The following is an 18,235-nucleotide window of genomic DNA, read 5'->3' on the forward strand; positions in this document are numbered from 1 at the left end:
TGAACAGAAATGCTGGCACCTTCATCCTTTGCAGAAAAACTTCTCTTCCCTGTCCTTCTGCTAAAACATTGCTGAGTGCTAGAGCCTGTACATGGTACGGACACACTTTCCTCATTCAGAAGCCTGTTTATGCTGCTGATGAGCATTGAGTCACATGGAACTAAATGAGGAGTGCTTTCTCCATGCCCAGCATACCATGTCTACTCCACAAAGATGTTTGTGGGATATCTGGTTAAGATACCTCACAGGATACTCAGGATAGCCATGAAGAGATGGGGGTGTCCTTTTTCCATCTCCTCATGCTGTTTCTCCACTCAGGGACCAGTTTCTGCAAGTCTTCACTGAACTCACAGTAGGGAAAATGGAAGTGAATGCATCTTTCCTTTAGAAAGTTTGATTCACCGCTTTTTCTGCTGGTTGTGTCTTCACTTTCCAGTAATGACATTCTTACATGGCTTCCTGCAGCCTGAAAAAGACTGAGCATCTCTCAGTGAAGGACCACATTGTTCAGCTGGAATGGTAAGTGGAGTGGCTAGAAAGACAGACCTGTCATTTGAAGTTTGGCTGCACTTGAATGAATGCCCAAGTTGCACAGTTACTCAGACATCTTCTGTTCTCAGCTAACAACTCCGGAAGGAATTGCTGTTGGACAGGGGGTCCTAGCTGAGAAGGTGACCTTCTGAATGCCCTTTCCATCACCCATCAAAGCAACAGCTACAGGGCAGATGGGGTAGGGAACAGCCCTCTTGGGTAAAAACAGGGAAGGAAATGGGTCAAAAATGAATCAATGATGATGATACGCCACCAGGTAGCCAGCAGCCATAGTGTCAGGGTGCCATAACAGTGCTTGAATCTGCTGCCTGAGCTTTTGTGGACACTAGTCTGATTTACAGGAGTTAAAGGAATTATCACAGAGCTATCACCAGCTTTCTCCAGTTTTAGTCCAAAGAGATGTGATACTCTTCATGGTGCCCCTATCTAATTAAAATCATTAAGAAAACAGTGCAGACTAAAGAACCAACTTCTGTCGGCTTCCAAAAATCCACATATTCTGTTGGTTATCAGCCCTCAACAAATCTGCCTTAGACAGTGGCCAGTAAAAGAAACAGCTTACACTGAATGTGTTGCACAGCTGGAAAGTGCTAAGATACTCTATGGGTAAATATAAAGTATTATGTTCTTTGGGACAGAGCAGTAGGATGGCTAGACTGGCAGGAGTCACTGTCAGGAATTATAGTCCTTGATTTCTCTTCATTGTGAAGTTAAATTTCTATTCTTGCCCCAGTCACTAAGTAATAAAGAAGGGATAAGTATTTAGGAACTAGATGACAAAAGGCTGTGCTGTGATGTAGGGACACAAAAGGTATAACCCAAAGCTGTGCCCAAAAGCTAATGATGATATAAACCTAACCAGTAAAAACAGAAAAAAATGAAAACTGTTGCTCATGCATATGCAAAGGAAATTACGGTCTTTATTCTCTAGACACAATTACAAAGACCAATTATAGAAGAAAGCGACCAAGAGGTTCACATTTTGTGCAGTCCTCGGGTCACTTTTCTGCCTCATGACATCCTCACTCCTCCTCTGCTATCTTCTTGCCATGAAACTCACGGCTCTTCACTCGGAGCTTGTTGACCTGCGACTCTGCAATGTCAGCCCGCTCCTCGGCTTCCTCCAGCTCATGCTGGATCTTGCGGAACTTGGAGAGGTTGACATTGGACAGTTCCTCCTGTGTGGGGAGAGGGAGTTGGTGGTGAGGAGCCCAGGGCAGGGGTTTCACTCCACCTGTGCCTTGGCCTTCTGGGGCTGTGGCTCTTCCCTGGGGAAAGGCACAAATCTCCATCCACCACCCATCACTGCTTACACGTAAGCCTCACCGTGACCTCCTCATCCTCCCTTACTCAGGACCCCTCTGTGAAAAACATCACCGGTCCTGTGCCACTCTAGAAGAGCAATTTTGTCACTTGCATTTGTCATTTGTGTACTTACTCTCCCAGTACTTGCTGCCCAGCCATCAGTGTGATTTTTTAAGGTGAGAAAGACCCTGAAGCCTTCTGCTGATCCTTACTAGCAGAGATTCATGACCTCCAGTTAACTTCAGCCAGTGGATATGGCACCCGGGGCTGTTCAGTCTGACCTCCTGTATACAACAGGCTGCAGACCTTCCCTCCATTCGTCCCTGGCTGCCGCAGGGTGCCCAGAACTCAGCAAGGCCTCGTGACACCATACTCAATGGTGTGGCCAAGACTGCTGTGTCTTGGGAGTTTCTGTCCTGCCCCTTTCCTGCTATTCATAGCCATCTCAATGAGCGTGCTGCCGTACTGGAAGGTGTCTCTGGCCCATCCTTTGAGCAATACTTACAGCCTCCTCAGCTTGTCTCTTGTAGGATTTCACCTTCATTTGCAGCTTGTCCACCAGATCCTGCAGCCTGAGAATATTCTTCCGGTCCTCCTCAGACTGGAGTGGTTGGAAAGCAGGAAAGAGCGTGAATTACTGGTTCTGCACTGGATGAGGTTAACAATTCCCCTTGGGGATGGCGTGCACAAAATCTGACTTGCTGTGAGAAAACTCTGTCAGCTGAGGGAGGCCTCCTGCCTTACCTGGTAGGTCAGCTCCTTCACCCTCCTCTCGTACTTGCGCATGCCCTTCACGGCTTCAGCGCTGCGCTTCTGCTCAGCATCCACCTCCCCTTCCAGCTCCCGCACCTGCAACGAGAAGCCCATCTTTGGAGCTTCCCTGCTGGCTGCTAACGTGGCGTGCTCACTCATGCACAAAGAAAAGCCCCACGCACTCTGGCCTCCAGCTTCTGGATTTGCTTCTTGCCTCCCTTCAGAGCCAGCTGCTCGGCCTCATCCAGACGGTGCTGCAGGTCCTTCACCGTCTGGTCCAGGTTCTTCTTCATCCTCTCCAGGTGGGCGCTGGTGTCCTGCTCCTTCTTCAGCTCTTCTGCCATCATGGCTGCCTGATGAGAGTAAAGGGTCAAAGCCATTGTGGGGCTGGAGACCATCTGAGGGAAATTACACCCACCATCGGCACTGAAGGGAGCCCCCAACTCACATCTGTGATGGCCTTCTTGGCCTTCTCTTCAGCATTGCGGGCTTCCTGGATCGTATCCTCCATTTCACTCTGGATTTGGGTAATGTCTGTCTCCAGCTTCTTCTTGGTGTTGATCAAGCTGGTGTTCTGTGCAACAGGAAAGACGGGATTTGTACTGTCAGACCTAATGCCTCAACACCAAGAGCTAAAAGTGTGAGTATTGTTTCTTGAAAATCTTTAACACAAAAGTCCTCTTTAGGGCCATAGCTGCAAACCAGACATGGGTGGATGTCTGGAGCAGCCCTATGACGGCGTGGCTCTCAATGTGTTTACACAGCAAACACTCACAAGATGCGTAACAATCACATTCTGTGTTGTGCCTTGTGGATGGGACTAATTTCCAGAGCAGTGCCTGACCTGGGTATGGAGGAGCTGCACTCGTTCAGTGGCATCCAGAAGCTCCTGCTCAGCCACCTTCCTTGACCGCTCCGTCTGCTCCAGGGCTGCCCGCAGCTCCTCAATTTCAGCCTGCAGCAGGTTTGCTCGGCGCTCCACCATGGCCACCTGCTCCTTCAGGTCCTCCTGCGTCCTCAGAGCATCGTCCAAGTGTATCTGGGTATCCTGTAAAAGGGACAAGAGAAATGGCAAGGTGGCAGTGCGCACTTGTGCACCAGAATTGTAAGGGACCGCGTTTCTCTCCCTGTTGCTTTGCTGAACAGACCTTGAGCACGGCCTGTGTGTTTCTCAGGTTCTTTTGTGCCTCTGCAGCCACGCGGTTGGCATGGCTCAGCTGGATCTCCATTTCATTCAGGTCTCCCTCCATCTTCTTCTTCAGCCGCAGGGCCTCATTCCTGCTCCTGATCTCAGCGTCCAGGGTGCTCTGCATGGACTCCACAATTCTGAGGTGGTTCCTCTTCATCTGGTCAATCTCCTCATCTTTCTCTGCTATCTTTCTGTCAATCTCAGACTTCACCTGGTTGAGCTCAAGCTGGAGGCGCAGGATCTTCCCCTCTTCATGTTCAAGGGACGCCTGAGGAAGAGTGAACAGGAATACTTTTCATAAGACAAATGTTGACCCCGAAGCCCTGAGTATAAAGGAATGCCACGTTTAGATATTATTGGCACGCTTTTATACAAACACTCTTTTCCTCCTGTGCCTGGCAATGACTCTGCAGTGTTTACAACGAGACAGAGATTCAAGACATGTAAGAGAGCCATAAGTAATGCTGTGTACCTCAGCTTCCTCCAGCGAGGCCTGGAGTTCAGATTTCTCCTGCTCAATCTGCTTCTTGGCTTTCTCCAGCTCATGAATGGCCTTGCCTCCCTCTGCAATCTGCTCTGTGAGGTCACCAATCTCCTCTGTGGGAGCAAAGGCCAACGGCACGGTCAGGCACGGAGCAGAACGGGAAGGGCCCTGCCGCACCAAGGTGACGGGCATCTTTGCAGACACGCAGGCACAGACCCCTGTGGAGCGGTGGGTAGTGGTGGACAGTGGGAAAGCCCAGCCAGGAGCAGAGGGCCAGGGACTTACGCTGCAAGTTCTTGTTCTCACGCTTCAGCGTTTCCAGGTGGTCCAGGGACTCCTCGTAGGCATTCTTCATCTTAAAGAGCTCCGTGCTGAGGGAGCGAGCCTCCTTCTGGGAGGCCTCCAGCTCAGCCTGCGTTTCCTCATACTTCTGCTTCCATTCTGCCAGGATCTGAAGGGAAACGGCACGTGAGCGTGGATGTGGCAATCGGGAGGGGACGCTCTGCCCAGGAACCCCAGGGCTGGAGCCCACAAGACCTTGTCAAAGTTCTTCTGCTTCTTATCCAGAGCTGCGCAGGCAGCATTTGATCGCTCCACGTCAATCATCAGGTCCTCCACTTCATTCTGCAGCCTCTGCTTTGTCTTCTCCAGGGAGGCACATTTGGCATTCACAGCTTCAACGTGTTCCTCTGCATCCTGCAGGCGCTGGGCCAGCTTCTTCCTGGGAGGAGATAAGTACAGCTCCAGGTCAGAGACCAGAGGGCAGCCCATTTTGTACTTCGGTGAGAGGGCAGCTGGCCACTTCTGGGGGCTCTGAGCCCAGTGCCTTTCACAGTGTTTTTTCTGTTCCAAGACTGCATGCTGCCTACAGGTTCTGTCACTCTGTGTCCTAGCACCTAAGGAGTATTCAGCCTGGTTCCGCATTTCTAGCCCTAAGGGCTACGTTTGTCCTTCCAGTTTGCACTTTTTCCACAGCACGCTTTCCTGTCTCTCCCTCTGACCCCTCTACCACAAAGACAACAGATCCCTGCCTTTGTCCCACCCCTGTCGTAACCCACTCCCAGAGACTCCACTTTCCCTTGACAGCCTCAGTCTTCTCCAGCCGTTTGACATCCCGCTTCCCACGTACTTGGCCTCCTCCAGCTCCTCCGTGCGCTGAATAGCGTCCGTCTCGTATTTGGTTCTCCACTGGGCCACTTCGCTGTTGGCCTTGGACAGGGCGCGCTGCAGCTCCCCCTTGGCTTCCTGCTCCTCCTCGTATTGCTCCCGCAGCAGGTCACAGTCGTGGCGAGCAGACTGCAAGGCGTGGGCCAGCGCGTTCTTGGCCTGGGGAAACAAAGGGATCGGTAACCTGAATACTTGCCTTGAGATGCCTCTTGACAGTAAAGCTGGCAGTGAAATTAGGCTGAAACTCTAACTAGGCAAATGCAAAGCTGGGAGCTGATGAAGCCTTCAGCAATGGGTTCTGCAAGATCAGGATGTGTTAGTGACAGGGGCTCTGGGGTCAGTAACCTGCTGTTGCTCTAAACGCTTTGACACACGTGTCTGCATCCTGTCCTAGAGAGTATTGTCAGGATCTCGTGAAAGCCTTGTGGACTACTTCCTCCAGGGTCCAACCCATTACGCTTCCTTCCCTCTCTAGCTTAGGAGTGAGGGCATGTGTGTTACTGGTGTTCCCTCCCGTACTACATGTGTTTTGGGGAAAGAATATGAAACCAGTTTGGATTAGACAGGATTCTGCGGATGTTTTGAGGTGATGTAGGTTGCGGACAGCAGGGTGTTTCCAGACCTTTATTTCTTCCTCTAGATGTCTCTTGAGCTCCTCAATCTGCTGCGTAAATCCTTGCTTGCCCCTAGACAGCTGAGAAATCAGAGCATCTTTTTCCTCCACCTGGCGTGAATATTCACCTGGTAAGGGTAAAGAGAAAAAAGGTAGCCCGACTACTATCAATACGATGGTTCCTGCATGTAAGCCCACGTCATCAGGAGTGGCTGGGAGAGGTTATAGCAGGAATCATCTTGCACCCTGTGGGATCCTCACGGCATGCAGGTCCTCACAGTGAAGCTCGGGAATGAGGATGTCTCACCTGATTCTGTCTGCAGACGAGCTCGTTGAGTATTGAGGTCATTGATCATGCGCTGATTCTGTTCCTCCTTAGTTTTAATCTCACTCAGCTGGTCTTCCAGAGTGCGGCACATCTTCTCCAGGTTTGCCTAGAGAGCAAACGGAAGGAAGGAAAGGAGATGAACACCTGGACTCTGCCCTGTGCTGACAGCAAGGACCTTTGTAATGAGAATGTGGCTGGTAGACATAGCCTATGTGCCATACATCGGCCCCGTGAGCATGTGCCACCGCAGTTCAATACCTTGGCTTTGGAGACAGACTCCATGTTACTGGCCAAGTCGTCAATCTCCATCTTGAGCTCACTCTTCTCCTTCTCCAGCTTCTGCTTCACTCGCTGCAGGTTGTCGATCTGCTCCCCAAGCTCAGCGGTGCTGTCCGCGTGCTTCTTGCGCAGGGCCGCAGCCGTGGCTTCGTGCTGCAGCGTGGCCTCCTCCAGGTCGCGACGCATCTTCTGAAATTCTGCCTCACGCTTCTTGTTCATCTCAATCTGAGCGGCGGTAGCCCCTCCGGCTTCTTCCAGGCGCTCGCTGATCTCCTCTAGCTCCCTCGACAGGTCAGCCCGATGCTTCTCGGCTTTTGCCCGAGAGGTTCGCTCTGCCTCAATTTCCTCCTCCAGCTCCTCAATACGAGCCTGGGGAACATTAGGCACCCTTCGCACCCATGCCCTCCTCCTTCCCGACCTGAGACTGGCTGAGAGAGGGGAAGGGCCAGACACTTGCCTGCAGCTCCTTGATCTTCTTCTGTAACTGCATGCCCAGGGCTTGCTCATCCTCAATTTTGCTCTGGATCTGGCTGATTTCAAAGTCTTTCCTTTGGGCAAAGCAAACTGTGTTAGCGTCTGAGCAAAAACCCCCAAGCGCACCAGCCCCACAGTCTGGTGCCCCACAGCCACGCTTACTTCTTCAGTTTCTCATCCAGCTGCTGCTTGTCGTTCTCCAAATCCATGATGCTGTCCTGGGCCAGCTTCAGGTCTCCTTCGAGTTTCCTCTTTGCTCTCTCAAGGTCCATGCGCAGTTTCTTCTCTTGCTCCAGGGACCCTTCCAGCTGAATAGAAGATAACCATCAGTGCTCTACCAGCCAGTTCTATAATCTGTGCCCGCCCTGTTCTTCTGGACAACCGTGCTTACATCGTCCACTTGCTGCTCCAGCTTGGTCTTGGCTTTGGTCAGCGTATTGACTTTGTCCTCTTCTACCTGCAGGTCATCCAGTGTCTGCTGATGGGCCTCTTGGAGGGCTTTCTTCTCTTTAGTCAGCTTGGCAATGGTCTCGTCCAGGGCCGCCATCTCCTCTGTGAGGTTTTTCACCTGTTGATTGGAAGAAAGTGCCAAATGTCTGTGTAGAAGACTTGACTGCTTGTGCAGTGGCATTTTCCCTTTGCAGTGCTTAGCCAGGAGCTCGTGTATTTGGGCTGCCCCACTGTGGTGCTCCTGGTATGTCCCAAACCTAGCTCTGTTCTGAGGATGCCAGGCTCATCGGGGAGGCATCTGTCCTTTGCCCTTCATGTGACTCCCCATGTTTGTACCTTGTTTTCGGTGGCATGTTTTTCCTTCTCCACTTTGGCCAACGTCAACTCCAGGTCATCAATATCTTTCTTCAGCTCTGAACATTCATCCTCCAGTTTTCTCTTCTTGGCTGTCAGCTCAGCATTGATTTCCTCCTCATCCTCAGCCCTTTCAGTCACCTCCTTAATTTTGGCTTCCAGCTGGATTTTGGTTTTGATGAGCTGGTCACACCTTTCCTCAGCATCAGCCAAGCTATCGGCTTCCTGGTGGGGAGACAGAGATTTTTATGGGTTATAATGTTTTGAAGTATCTCCACCCTGTCTTCTGCGTTACTGAGTAGGCATGTGTTAAAATGGGGGCTGAACCTGACTTCCACTCCAGCAACTGGAAGATCTTGCCTACTGGCCCACTGCAAGCCTTGTCATCTGGAATCATTATCGATTCCAAGGTTTCTGTGTCTCTTAAAAATGCCTCACAGAGAGGGTAGCTATGACAATACCTCACGCACCCACAAGCACGACAGAACAGTGGTCACTTCAGTTACTACTTTCAGCAGGAGCTAGGGCTTGGAGTCCTTTTGCCTGACAGAAACAGTATTCTGAAGCACTCTGACTGTATATTGTCCTTTTCCCAGGGACAAACGGGCGGTGACACTCACCGCCTGCACTTGGAGCTGCAGGTCATTCTTCTCCTGCAGCAGGACCACCATTTTCTCCTCCAGCTCCTTCCTCTTTGCCTCAGACTTTGCAAGCTCTTCCTTGGTTTTCTCAAACTCTTCCTTCATGTTGGCCATCTCTTTCTCAGACTCTGCACTCTTCAGCAAGGGCTTGATCTTAAAGTACAGCTTCATCCAGGGCCAGTGCTTCACATTCATGAATGCACGAACATTGTACTGGATGCAGAAGATGGACTCCCTGAAATGAAATTCACATGGCTATTACAGAGCTTCAGTGTGATGAATTTAATTTTTTTTTTAGTGAAGTACCATGAGAGCAAACTAAATATGAAAAATGTCTACCTCCTCTCCACCATTTTCCGATACTCCACTCTCATCAGGAAGCCTCTGCACCTGGCTTGTATCATGGTCATAATCTCTGCTAGTTTTTCATCTCTCATCTCCTCCAGCACACCTATCAGTCCAGCTTTGAAGAACACCTTAAGAAAATATTGCAGTATGACTTTTTCAGGTAATACAGAATAGGGGCACACACTCTGTCAGGATTCTAATACACCTTAATTTCATGACCAGCTTTACCCTGAGCCCAAAAATCTCTGCTTTGTATAAGCTCAGCCCTAAGAATTCTGTCCCTGTCTGAGCTGTGGTATGAGTTCTGGTTTCTAGTTCAGCTGCAGCCTCAGCCACACCTCTGCCTGTTCATAGACCCCAGTGAGCTCTACTGTGACCTGAAGACTTTCTGGCTTGATGTTAGTTTGATGTCATTGCTGTGGATCAGTCCAGGAATTAATGAGTGGGCCCGGGCCTTGCAAGCCTGTTTATATCAGACCCTGGCCAATCTCAGAAACCAAGGCTTTATGGCTTCATGTCAGACCTTCCTTATTGACACAAACCTCTCTGATTATCTGGATTGTTGGTTGAACCTGACTACTGTTCAAGTGGCTTCCCCACTTAGAATCATAGAATCATTGAGGTTGAAAATAGCCTTTGAGATTATGAAGACCAGCTATTAACTCGGGACCGACAAGTCCACCACTAAACTATGTCCCTGAGCACCACATTTATATCTTTTGTAAACACGTCCAGGGTGGGGGATTCTGCCACTTCCCTGGGCAGCCTGTTCCAAGGCCTGACCACCCTTTCAGTGTAGACGTTTATCCAACTATCCAGTCCAAACCTCCCCTGGTGCAGCTTTAGGTCATTGCCTCTTCTCCTGTCACTTGTTATCTGGGAGAAGAGACCCCCCGCACACACACACACACACCCTGCCTACAGCCCCTGTCAGGCAGCTGTGGAATGTGACCAGGTCCCCCACAAGCCTCCTCCTCTCCAGGCTGAACACACCCAGCTCTCCCAGCCTCCCCCCCCAAGACTGGTGCCCCAGCCCCTTCCCCAGCTCCCTGCCCATCCCTGGACACGCTCCAGCCCCTCTGCGTCCCTCTTGGAGCGAGGGGCCCAGAGCTGAACCCGGGGTTTGAGGTGCAGCTGCACCAGTGCTGAGCACAGGGGGATGGTCACTGCCCTGGTCCTGCTGGCCACGCTGTCTCAGACACAAGCCAGGATGCTGTTGGCCACCTTGGCCACCTGGGCACACAGGGGGTTTATGCCCAGCCGGCCATCAGCCAGCCACCCATGCTCTTTTCTGCCAGGCAGCTTCCCAGCCACACTGCCACAAGAGTGCCTTGCTTGAGTACTGTGGGGCTGAGTACCTGCTGACTGAGGACCCAATCGTACCAGTTCTGTTACTGTGCTGTGCTCTCTGCTTCTGACAGAGCAGCCTGCCCTTACCACTCCCTAACAAATTAACACAAGTATTTTCTCTACCTTGGTGTGACCAAATCTGTATTGTGTGTGGTCCACATCAATGGACCCAAGCAGCTTCTCAGAAGCCTTCTTGCTGTCCATGAACTGTCCCTCTGGGATAGCACTGGCATTAAGCACTCTGTATCTGTGAAAGTAAACAGAACATGCAGAAATTCCCATCACCAAAATGACCACTGTGATTGAACACCCTGTCTTCTCAGACTGCCTCATTGAACCAGTCTCATGCCTGAAGATAGTTCATCCTTTCAGAACATGATATAAAGACTGTTCTTACCATTGACTCTAAGTGCAAAAGAATCCTGATCTCAGCAATGTCCTATCACCATGAACTGCTTGTGAAACATTTCTACCTTACACCTCAGTACCAATTTAAAGTATAATGTTTCAGATATATTGTGACAGTCATACTCCTCATCTTGGTCTGAATGGGGAGGAAGGCGGAGCGCTGTTACCTTTGTTTGAAGTCAGCATACAGGACTCTGCTGGGGAACCCTTTCCTGCAAATTCTGATCCCTTCCAGCACGCCGTTACACCGCAGCTGATGCAGTACCAGCTCGTGCTCCATGGCACCTAACAAACGCCACCGTTAATGACGTCCCCATTGTTTGATACTCAGGGAAAGCGCTTCTGTGGCTTGAGTTTTCCTCCTATTGCATTTGCTTACCAGGTGTTTTTGTTTCATTTGGGATGATGCATCGTACAAAATGGGGGTGAGTGCTGCGAAGATTTGTCATCAGCTTGTTTAAGTTCTCCTGTGAGATCATGAAATAATGTTTATATTATTAACTATAAGCACCAGAAACTGTACAGTGGATGCATCAAACTGAGTGTTTCAGGATGCAGTCCTGGCTTCTCTAAAACACTTTAAAGAACTCCCAAAGGGAAACTTGGAAACTGAAGGCACACTGATTTTTGGTTTTGAAATTATTTTCTAGATTAATGGCTACTATTACTTTTCTGTGATCTCCTTATACAAATACAGAGCTGCCATCTCACAGGTTTCCTTCCATCTGGTATTTCTTGAGGTATTTAGTAGGGCATTTTAAGTGGATGATGCGTTCTCTTGGTTAAACGAGACTAGCATCTGATTTGACATCAAAATGGGTTCTTTTTAAATGGATGGGATATTTGTACAGCCCATATAAATTGACATACTTAGTTATAATTCAGTCTCCCAAAATGTCTCCACCTCAGCCAAATGGAAACTTTGAAAACATAACTGAAAACTGACCTCAAAAGTAATGAATTTGATGTAATGTAAAATTCACTCTCCTTCCTAAAGAAAATAAATCATTGCCTTACAATTTTAAAATTTCAAGGCATTTTTTTCTATTTTGATCTTTGATCATTATTTTCACATTATTTTCAAATTCTGCAACATGTCAATACTGAACAATCTTCATCGATATGAAAATTAGGTATGGGAAATATATCTTAAGTCTCCAAAGAAAAGTCTAAGGGAGATCAGCTGACTTGTTATTGACTCTACTCTAAGTAGGTGAACTTCACCCTTATGAGATTTTCGTAGAATATTCAGAAAGGTAACAGTAGAAAAAAAAGAAGTGGAAGAAATCAGCCAAAACATAATGACGCAATATCAGTAGTTAGTATAGAAAAAAAAAAAGTCTAAGAAAATTGTGTAGGGAGTTGCAGAAGGCTGACAATACCATTCTATCCCCTGAAACAATAGGAAGACAATGCAGGCATTGAGGTAGAGTTTTATGGTGTCCTAATAGGGTAATTCTGTAATTTCCAAGGGTGGCAATGGAAGGATTCTCAAAAATGTCAAAAGCTATTTCAGTGGGTATTTTTAATAGTGAGATAGTGACTTCTGTCACTTACCCGGAAAAGAGCTGAGACAGTCTGGAAAGAAGAACCCTTCTTCTTGCCACCCTTTTTGCCACCACCACCACCCTCTGCAAATGGAAGAAAAGAAAAAAAAGCATTAAAAGATAGATATTGCATTTTAGAGACTGCAGAACACAAAACATCTTTAAATGTTCAGTGTTTACTGCTTTAATTCTGCACCAACAGTGTCCCACACTGAAAGTACAATTGTTACAGAGCTGACCTGCATCTGCTCCACCATAGTTGGCAAAGAGTAAGGCCAGCGTCTTCAGGGATGATTTCTGGTACAACCCAATGACAGTTTCATTCAGGGGGTCCTTGTTCTTCTCCAGCCAGCCGGAGATGTTATAGTCCACCGTGCCAGCATAGTGCACCAGGGAGAAGTGGGCCTCAGCCTTGCCTTTGGCAGGCTTGGGCTTCTGGAAGTTGTTGGACTTGCCCAGGTGCTGGTCGTAGAGCTTGTTCTTGAAAGAGGTGTCAGTTGCCTTGGGGAACATGCACTCCTCTTCCAGGATGGAGAAGATGCCCATGGGCTGGAAGGTACCACAAGAAGTGACAGAGAAAGATGATAATGATGTGAAACATGTGCTATGATCATCAAAGGTACCACTCTGTTGTTGGTAGCACCTCAGCCTGGGTAAGGGCCTAAGTTTCTCAGGAGCTGTTTCTCAGCCAGGGAGCTTCTTTCTGCCTTCCCTTGCCTTCCTGCAACGCCTCTTCATGGAACTGGTAAAAACAGCTGTCTGGTTCAGGTTAGAATTGGGAGTCAAGTTGGAGGGAGAAGTGGTAAACAGAAAAATAGTTGGGCAAGTAGCTACAAGAGGCCTAGCAGTTTTGGGAAACCAGGCAAGATAAAATTTATTTCCCAGGTTTGTGTGTGGAGTTCTGATTTGAGTCTTCAGTGGAAAAAGAAAGGGAGGCTGACTCCAGTTTGTTTTAAAGAAGTCTGTTGGTAGGAGTCGAGGCTATCTTCTCTGTGCTTGAAGGCCAGGTGCTGCAGGATTGATGACACAGATATGCCTTTCCTGATTTCTTTTTGCCAGACTGAACTAAATCTCAGTGCAAAGTTGTTTGTTTAACTGACACTGAATGTCTGGCTGTGAGTTCTTTCTGAGCTGAATCTGACTCAGAAACATCACAGAGTCTGAAAATACATAGTACACTTGCATGGAAAAGGTACCTTCTCAATGAGCTCAATGCAGGCAGCCAGGTCCATCCCAAAGTCAATGAACTCCCATTCAATTCCCTCCTTCTTGTACTCCTCCTGCTCCAGCACGAACATGTGGTGGTTGAAGAACTGTTGCAGTTTCTCATTGGTGAAGTTGATGCACAGCTGCTCAAAGCTGTTGAACTGCCCAAAGCAAGGAGAGGTTTCTCAAGGTGTGGCAAACACCACAGGGTTTTGGCAGCGTTCTCCTAATGCTGTTTGAAGTTCCCCAGCTGAAACACCACTCCTAACCGTACTGCAACAGCACGTGTACCCGCAGCAGCAGGACTTGTAAAATTTACCATCCTCAAAGGATTTTATTATTATTATTATTACCTTTGGAATCCAGCTAAAAGTAACAGTCCTTTTTTTACTGTGTTACTCAAAAGCAAATCCTTCGGTAAGCTTAGCTGCAGCATTGCGTAGGTGTCTCAGCCCTCTGACCTCCCAGAGAGTGGAAACCTCCTCGGTGTCCTACCCAAGAATTTCTCTGCCCTCAGACCAACAGTCCGGGGGTTTCTCTGCTCTGACAAGAAGTCCTAGCATCAGCACTGCACTCAAAACACAGGAAACATGCTGTGAACTTTCCCATGGCACTTCCCTTCTCTTGGCAGCCCAAGAGCATCCACGGCTTCAGCCCACATCTGCGACCCTTAGCCCTGGAGCTGCCTCTTTGTTTGCCAGACCTAAGGCCTTTGCAAGCTCAAGGGCCTCTGAGAACATTTGTCAGAAAGCAGAACTTTCTTCTACATGCTGACAGCATTGAAATCAAAGTGCTTGTTAGCAAAGCCCTTTGAGGGTGCTACTGTGATGGAGGAGAGGGAAGGGTTTCTAGAAAACTGCACATGAACAGGATAAACTTCTGAATCTTCTTAGGAAGAAGTGTGTTTCTGAATCCTCATGAGCCCTCCCTGCCTCGCCCTTGGCTACGGTGCCACATCCTTGTTCCTTACATCAAAGATCTCAAAGCCAGCGATGTCCAGGACACCAATGAAGTACTGTCTGGGTTGCTTGGTATCCAGCTGTTGGTTGATGCGAACAACCATCCACAAGAACATCTTCTCAAAGACAGCTTTTGCCAGGGCGCCAACTGCGTTGTTCACCTAAAACAAAGAAGCAAGCATCAAAGTTACTTCCTAGGCTCAAAGAAGAATGCTCAAGTACTCTTTCAAGGCATGTATTTTCAAACTCCACATTTTACCTGTGACACATTTTGACCTTTGGTCACATACTCATTCCCAACCTTGACGCGGGGGTAGCAGAGGGCCTTGAGCAGGTCAGCTGAGTTCAGGCCCATCAGGTAGGCAGCCTTGTCAGCCACTAAAGAGGCACGGAGAGAGAGAGAAGCGTTTCTCCTTAGACAATGGCTAAAATTTGGCCAGCGTGAACAACTCTGCTTCTCATATTCTAGAAGTGGAAAAGCACTGGTCTGGTCTCATACAGAAGGCCTGGGTAGGAATGCAAAGTCTGGAAGCTAATGATGGCTTTCTTGGAAAGGAAGAACAGGTATGGCTTGGGCAGGAATACCTTGAATCTGGGAGTTCCCAGAGGAACCCCAAAAGCCTCTGGGAATTCACGAGGCACGCATACAGCACATTCCTTTTCTGTGGGAAGTGGATACTTTCATAGCAAACAGTGCAGGATGTATTTCACCAAACATATGATTGCACGCCAGGGTGACCAGCGGTTGAAGGTCTTACAGAGAGAGGTATCCTATGTTGAAGCTGAAGTTCCCCCTTTCAGGCTGTGTCTGTTTGGGGAGTATCCGTTGGATAAAATAGTGGCATTTCCCATGATCAGGGAAGCACCTCTGCAGTCAGACAATGACCAAAGATGCTTTTCTGCAGTGTTTGATGTGGTGACTCAGGCCAACAAAGGCCTGTCTCTGGAGGCTAACATGCCATCTCTGCAAACAAAGAAGTTCTTTGAACGAGTCAGACACTGAACTTGCTGGTACCTTCTGTGCCATCGGGCTCTGCCTGCTCCTCTCGTTGTTTCTGCTTGAACTTCAGGTTCCCGTAGTGCATGACAGCCCCTGTCAGCTTGTAGATGGCTGTCTTCTCATCAGCAGTGAAGCCCAGGATGTCAATGGCACTCTGCAGTCAAAACAATGAAGGAAAATGCATGTCCTTAGTAGGCCACCTATGTCACCATCAAAACAAGTGTACAGTAGGTACCTCTTTTCTGTGTCACTTACGTCTGTAGCCATGAGCTCCTCCTGGTCATCAATGCTGGGAACAGTGACCTCACCTTGACTCACATAGTGGAAATCAAAAGGGTTGGTGGTAATGAGGAGCATGTCTGAAAGCAGGAAGAGGCAAGGCAGACGCTTAGATTTGCCAGCCAGGTAACAGCGGGAACTGCTGCTCAGCAATCATCCCCAAAAAGTCATAAAGACCCTTCCTACCAATTAGCTCCGGCTTCTTGTTGGACATGATCTGATAGAATATGTGGTAGCTTCTTTCTGCTGGGAGCTGGAAAGTGACTCTGGACTTCTCCAGCAGGTCTGTCAAGGAGGGTAGCAAGGGTCAGGCACTGGTACTCACATGGAGCTGGGAATTTAGGAAGGAGTGGGATCAGGCCAGGAGAGCGACTTACAAGTTTCAATGTCAGCAGAAGCCAGTTTGCCTGTGGCCCCAAAGTGGATTCTGATGAATTTGCCCTGTTAAGGAGAAGCAGCGGCATTTCAGCCTGGAGGCGTTTCATTGCTGTCTCCTTCTGTGAGAATGCCACTAGCCCATCACTACTGTTACAACAAGGAGCAATTTCTCCTAAAACAGCTTACAAAGCGTGAGGAGTTGTCGTTCCTCACGGTCTTGGCGTTTCCAAAGGCCTCCAGCAGTGGGTTGGCGCTGATGATTTGATCCTCAAGCGTTCCCTGCAGGATGAGAATTATTGCTGCTTATCCTTTCCAAAAATCACGTCAGGAACAGAGGAAAGCATTGATTCCAGCCAGCACCTGTTACTTTACCTGCATTTTGCCTGACTGCTCCTCTTTCTTCTTATCCCCGCTCGCTGCAATTGTTGCAAAGTACTGGATGACACGCTTTGTGTTCACAGTCTTCCCGGCACCGGATTCTCCGCTGTCAAACCAAAGAGAGACGCAGAGAGCGTGTGGTCAGGCAGGAGGTCCCCTGGCACCGGGCAGCCCCGCAGGGACCCGAGCAGGGGGTGTACGTACGTGATCAGGATCGACTGGTTCTCGCGATCTGTGAAAGAGGACAGCGATGTGAAAAAATAAATGCTGAACTACTTGTTATTCATGAACCTGCTCCAGCATTAGGAGTGGAAGTGGAAAAGAAGCATAGAAACCCCGTTCAAATGACCATTCTATTTTTATTCTATAGCCAGGGACTCTTTTGAACAGTCAACATCATTACTCTGTGATGTTTGGTAATGCCCTTGTAGGATCATAGAACAACTGTAGATGTGTAATGATCAAATCAATCATTGATTCAGTTCTGCATATTGCAGTTTGGTGCACAGACTTCTAGTCCTTTCTGGTCAAGTAACTTTAATGCCTAAGAAGCAAACCCACAAGACAGGAGTATCACCTCACAGCTAATTTGGAAGGAAGGCATTTATCATCGTTTCCAAAGGGTGCATTTTCACTGGGATTCTGGCTCTGGTTATTTCCCAAGAAGTTGCAAATACCAGAATAACACTTAAAATCAGATCATATGCTTTTTCAAACAATGTCTCATGAAGCCAAATCAGCTATAAATTCACCTACACTGCTGTTTTCAAAGAGATTGATTAGATTATTCAGAGCTCTATTAATATTTTCTGTCACATCTTGAGCACATCAGATCTCAATAATAGCTAGGGAAGAATTTTTGTTTCACGTGTCTCAATTCATCCAATCAATTACGCTTCACTGTAAGTTTTTCAGTGCTCTTGTCTACATGGTCTCAGTTAGAGTTTTAAAAATCAATAGGGCAGGACTGTGCTTCATGCATAACATCAGCAACTGTTAAAATAAGTTATTTATAGGCTCATGCTGAAGTTTACACATGCAAATATTAAAAAAAAAAAAACCCCAAATATTTTATTGTCATGAAGATGTTGCCATTGTCTCACCAGTCAGCATGAACTGATAGGCATTGTCCGAGATGGAGAAGATGTGTGGAGGGGCCTCCTGGCGCTTCTTGCCTCGGTAGGCCAACACCACCTCCGGGTTGTACACCGGCAGCCACTTGTAGGGGTTGACAGTGACGCAGAAGAGCCCCGAGTAGGTCTGCGAGGAAGGGAGACAGCACGTTGGCTCCCACTTGGCCTGGCAGAGCAGTTCCTCCCGGCTGCCCAAAGGCAGGCTGCTGCTGGTACTTACGTAGATCATCCAGGCTGCGTAACGCTCTTTGAGGTTGTACAGCACAGCGGGCTCGTGGAGGTGGGTCATCATGGCCATGTCCTCGATCTTGTCGTACTTGGGAGGGTTCATGGAGAAGATTTGATCTTCCTTCACGGTCAGGGTCTGTCAGATGAAGAGGGAGATGTGTGCATGTCAGCTAAGAGCTGAGACTGCAAACTACATACAGTTTTCAAGCCCTGGTTTTTACTCACTTCTCCTGCTTCAGACTTGACAGTGACCTTCCCTGATTCCCTGCTCTGGATTGTTCCTTTCACAAAGGATTCTTTAGGGTGGACCACGAAGACGGATGTCTTGGCATCAAAAGGCTTGTTCTGGGCCTCAATTCTCTCCTTTTCTGATTTTCGGAGGTAAGGAGCCGCCTCCCCAAAAACAGCCATCTCAGCGTCTGCAGAGGCCAT

General features: G+C 48.5%; 1 protein-coding gene across 1 annotated transcript; it reads right to left on the bottom strand.

The window, feature by feature from the left end:
• Positions 1-1,574: 1,574 nt before the first annotated feature.
• On the bottom strand, positions 1,575-18,235 carry LOC119157829 (myosin heavy chain, skeletal muscle, adult). Its single transcript, XM_037409141.1, has 38 exons — positions 18,029-18,235; positions 17,796-17,939; positions 17,546-17,702; positions 16,647-16,674; positions 16,437-16,548; positions 16,251-16,343; positions 16,064-16,127; positions 15,873-15,971; positions 15,663-15,766; positions 15,423-15,561; positions 14,667-14,785; positions 14,419-14,568; positions 13,439-13,609; positions 12,482-12,791; positions 12,253-12,326; positions 11,075-11,162; positions 10,863-10,980; positions 10,411-10,534; positions 8,929-9,065; positions 8,569-8,824; positions 7,931-8,173; positions 7,536-7,712; positions 7,307-7,452; positions 7,128-7,218; positions 6,650-7,039; positions 6,371-6,497; positions 6,073-6,191; positions 5,413-5,609; positions 4,821-5,004; positions 4,569-4,734; positions 4,272-4,396; positions 3,759-4,067; positions 3,455-3,658; positions 3,059-3,184; positions 2,793-2,963; positions 2,602-2,706; positions 2,363-2,458; positions 1,575-1,730 (listed from the first exon to the last, which is right to left on the bottom strand). Exons 1-38 carry the CDS (start codon positions 18,233-18,235, stop codon positions 1,575-1,577), a joined length of 5,826 nt encoding a protein of 1,941 aa, XP_037265038.1.

Source organism: Falco rusticolus, chromosome 1, assembly GCF_015220075.1.
Source record: "Falco rusticolus isolate bFalRus1 chromosome 1, bFalRus1.pri, whole genome shotgun sequence".
Classification (NCBI taxonomy): Eukaryota; Metazoa; Chordata; class Aves; order Falconiformes; family Falconidae; genus Falco; species Falco rusticolus.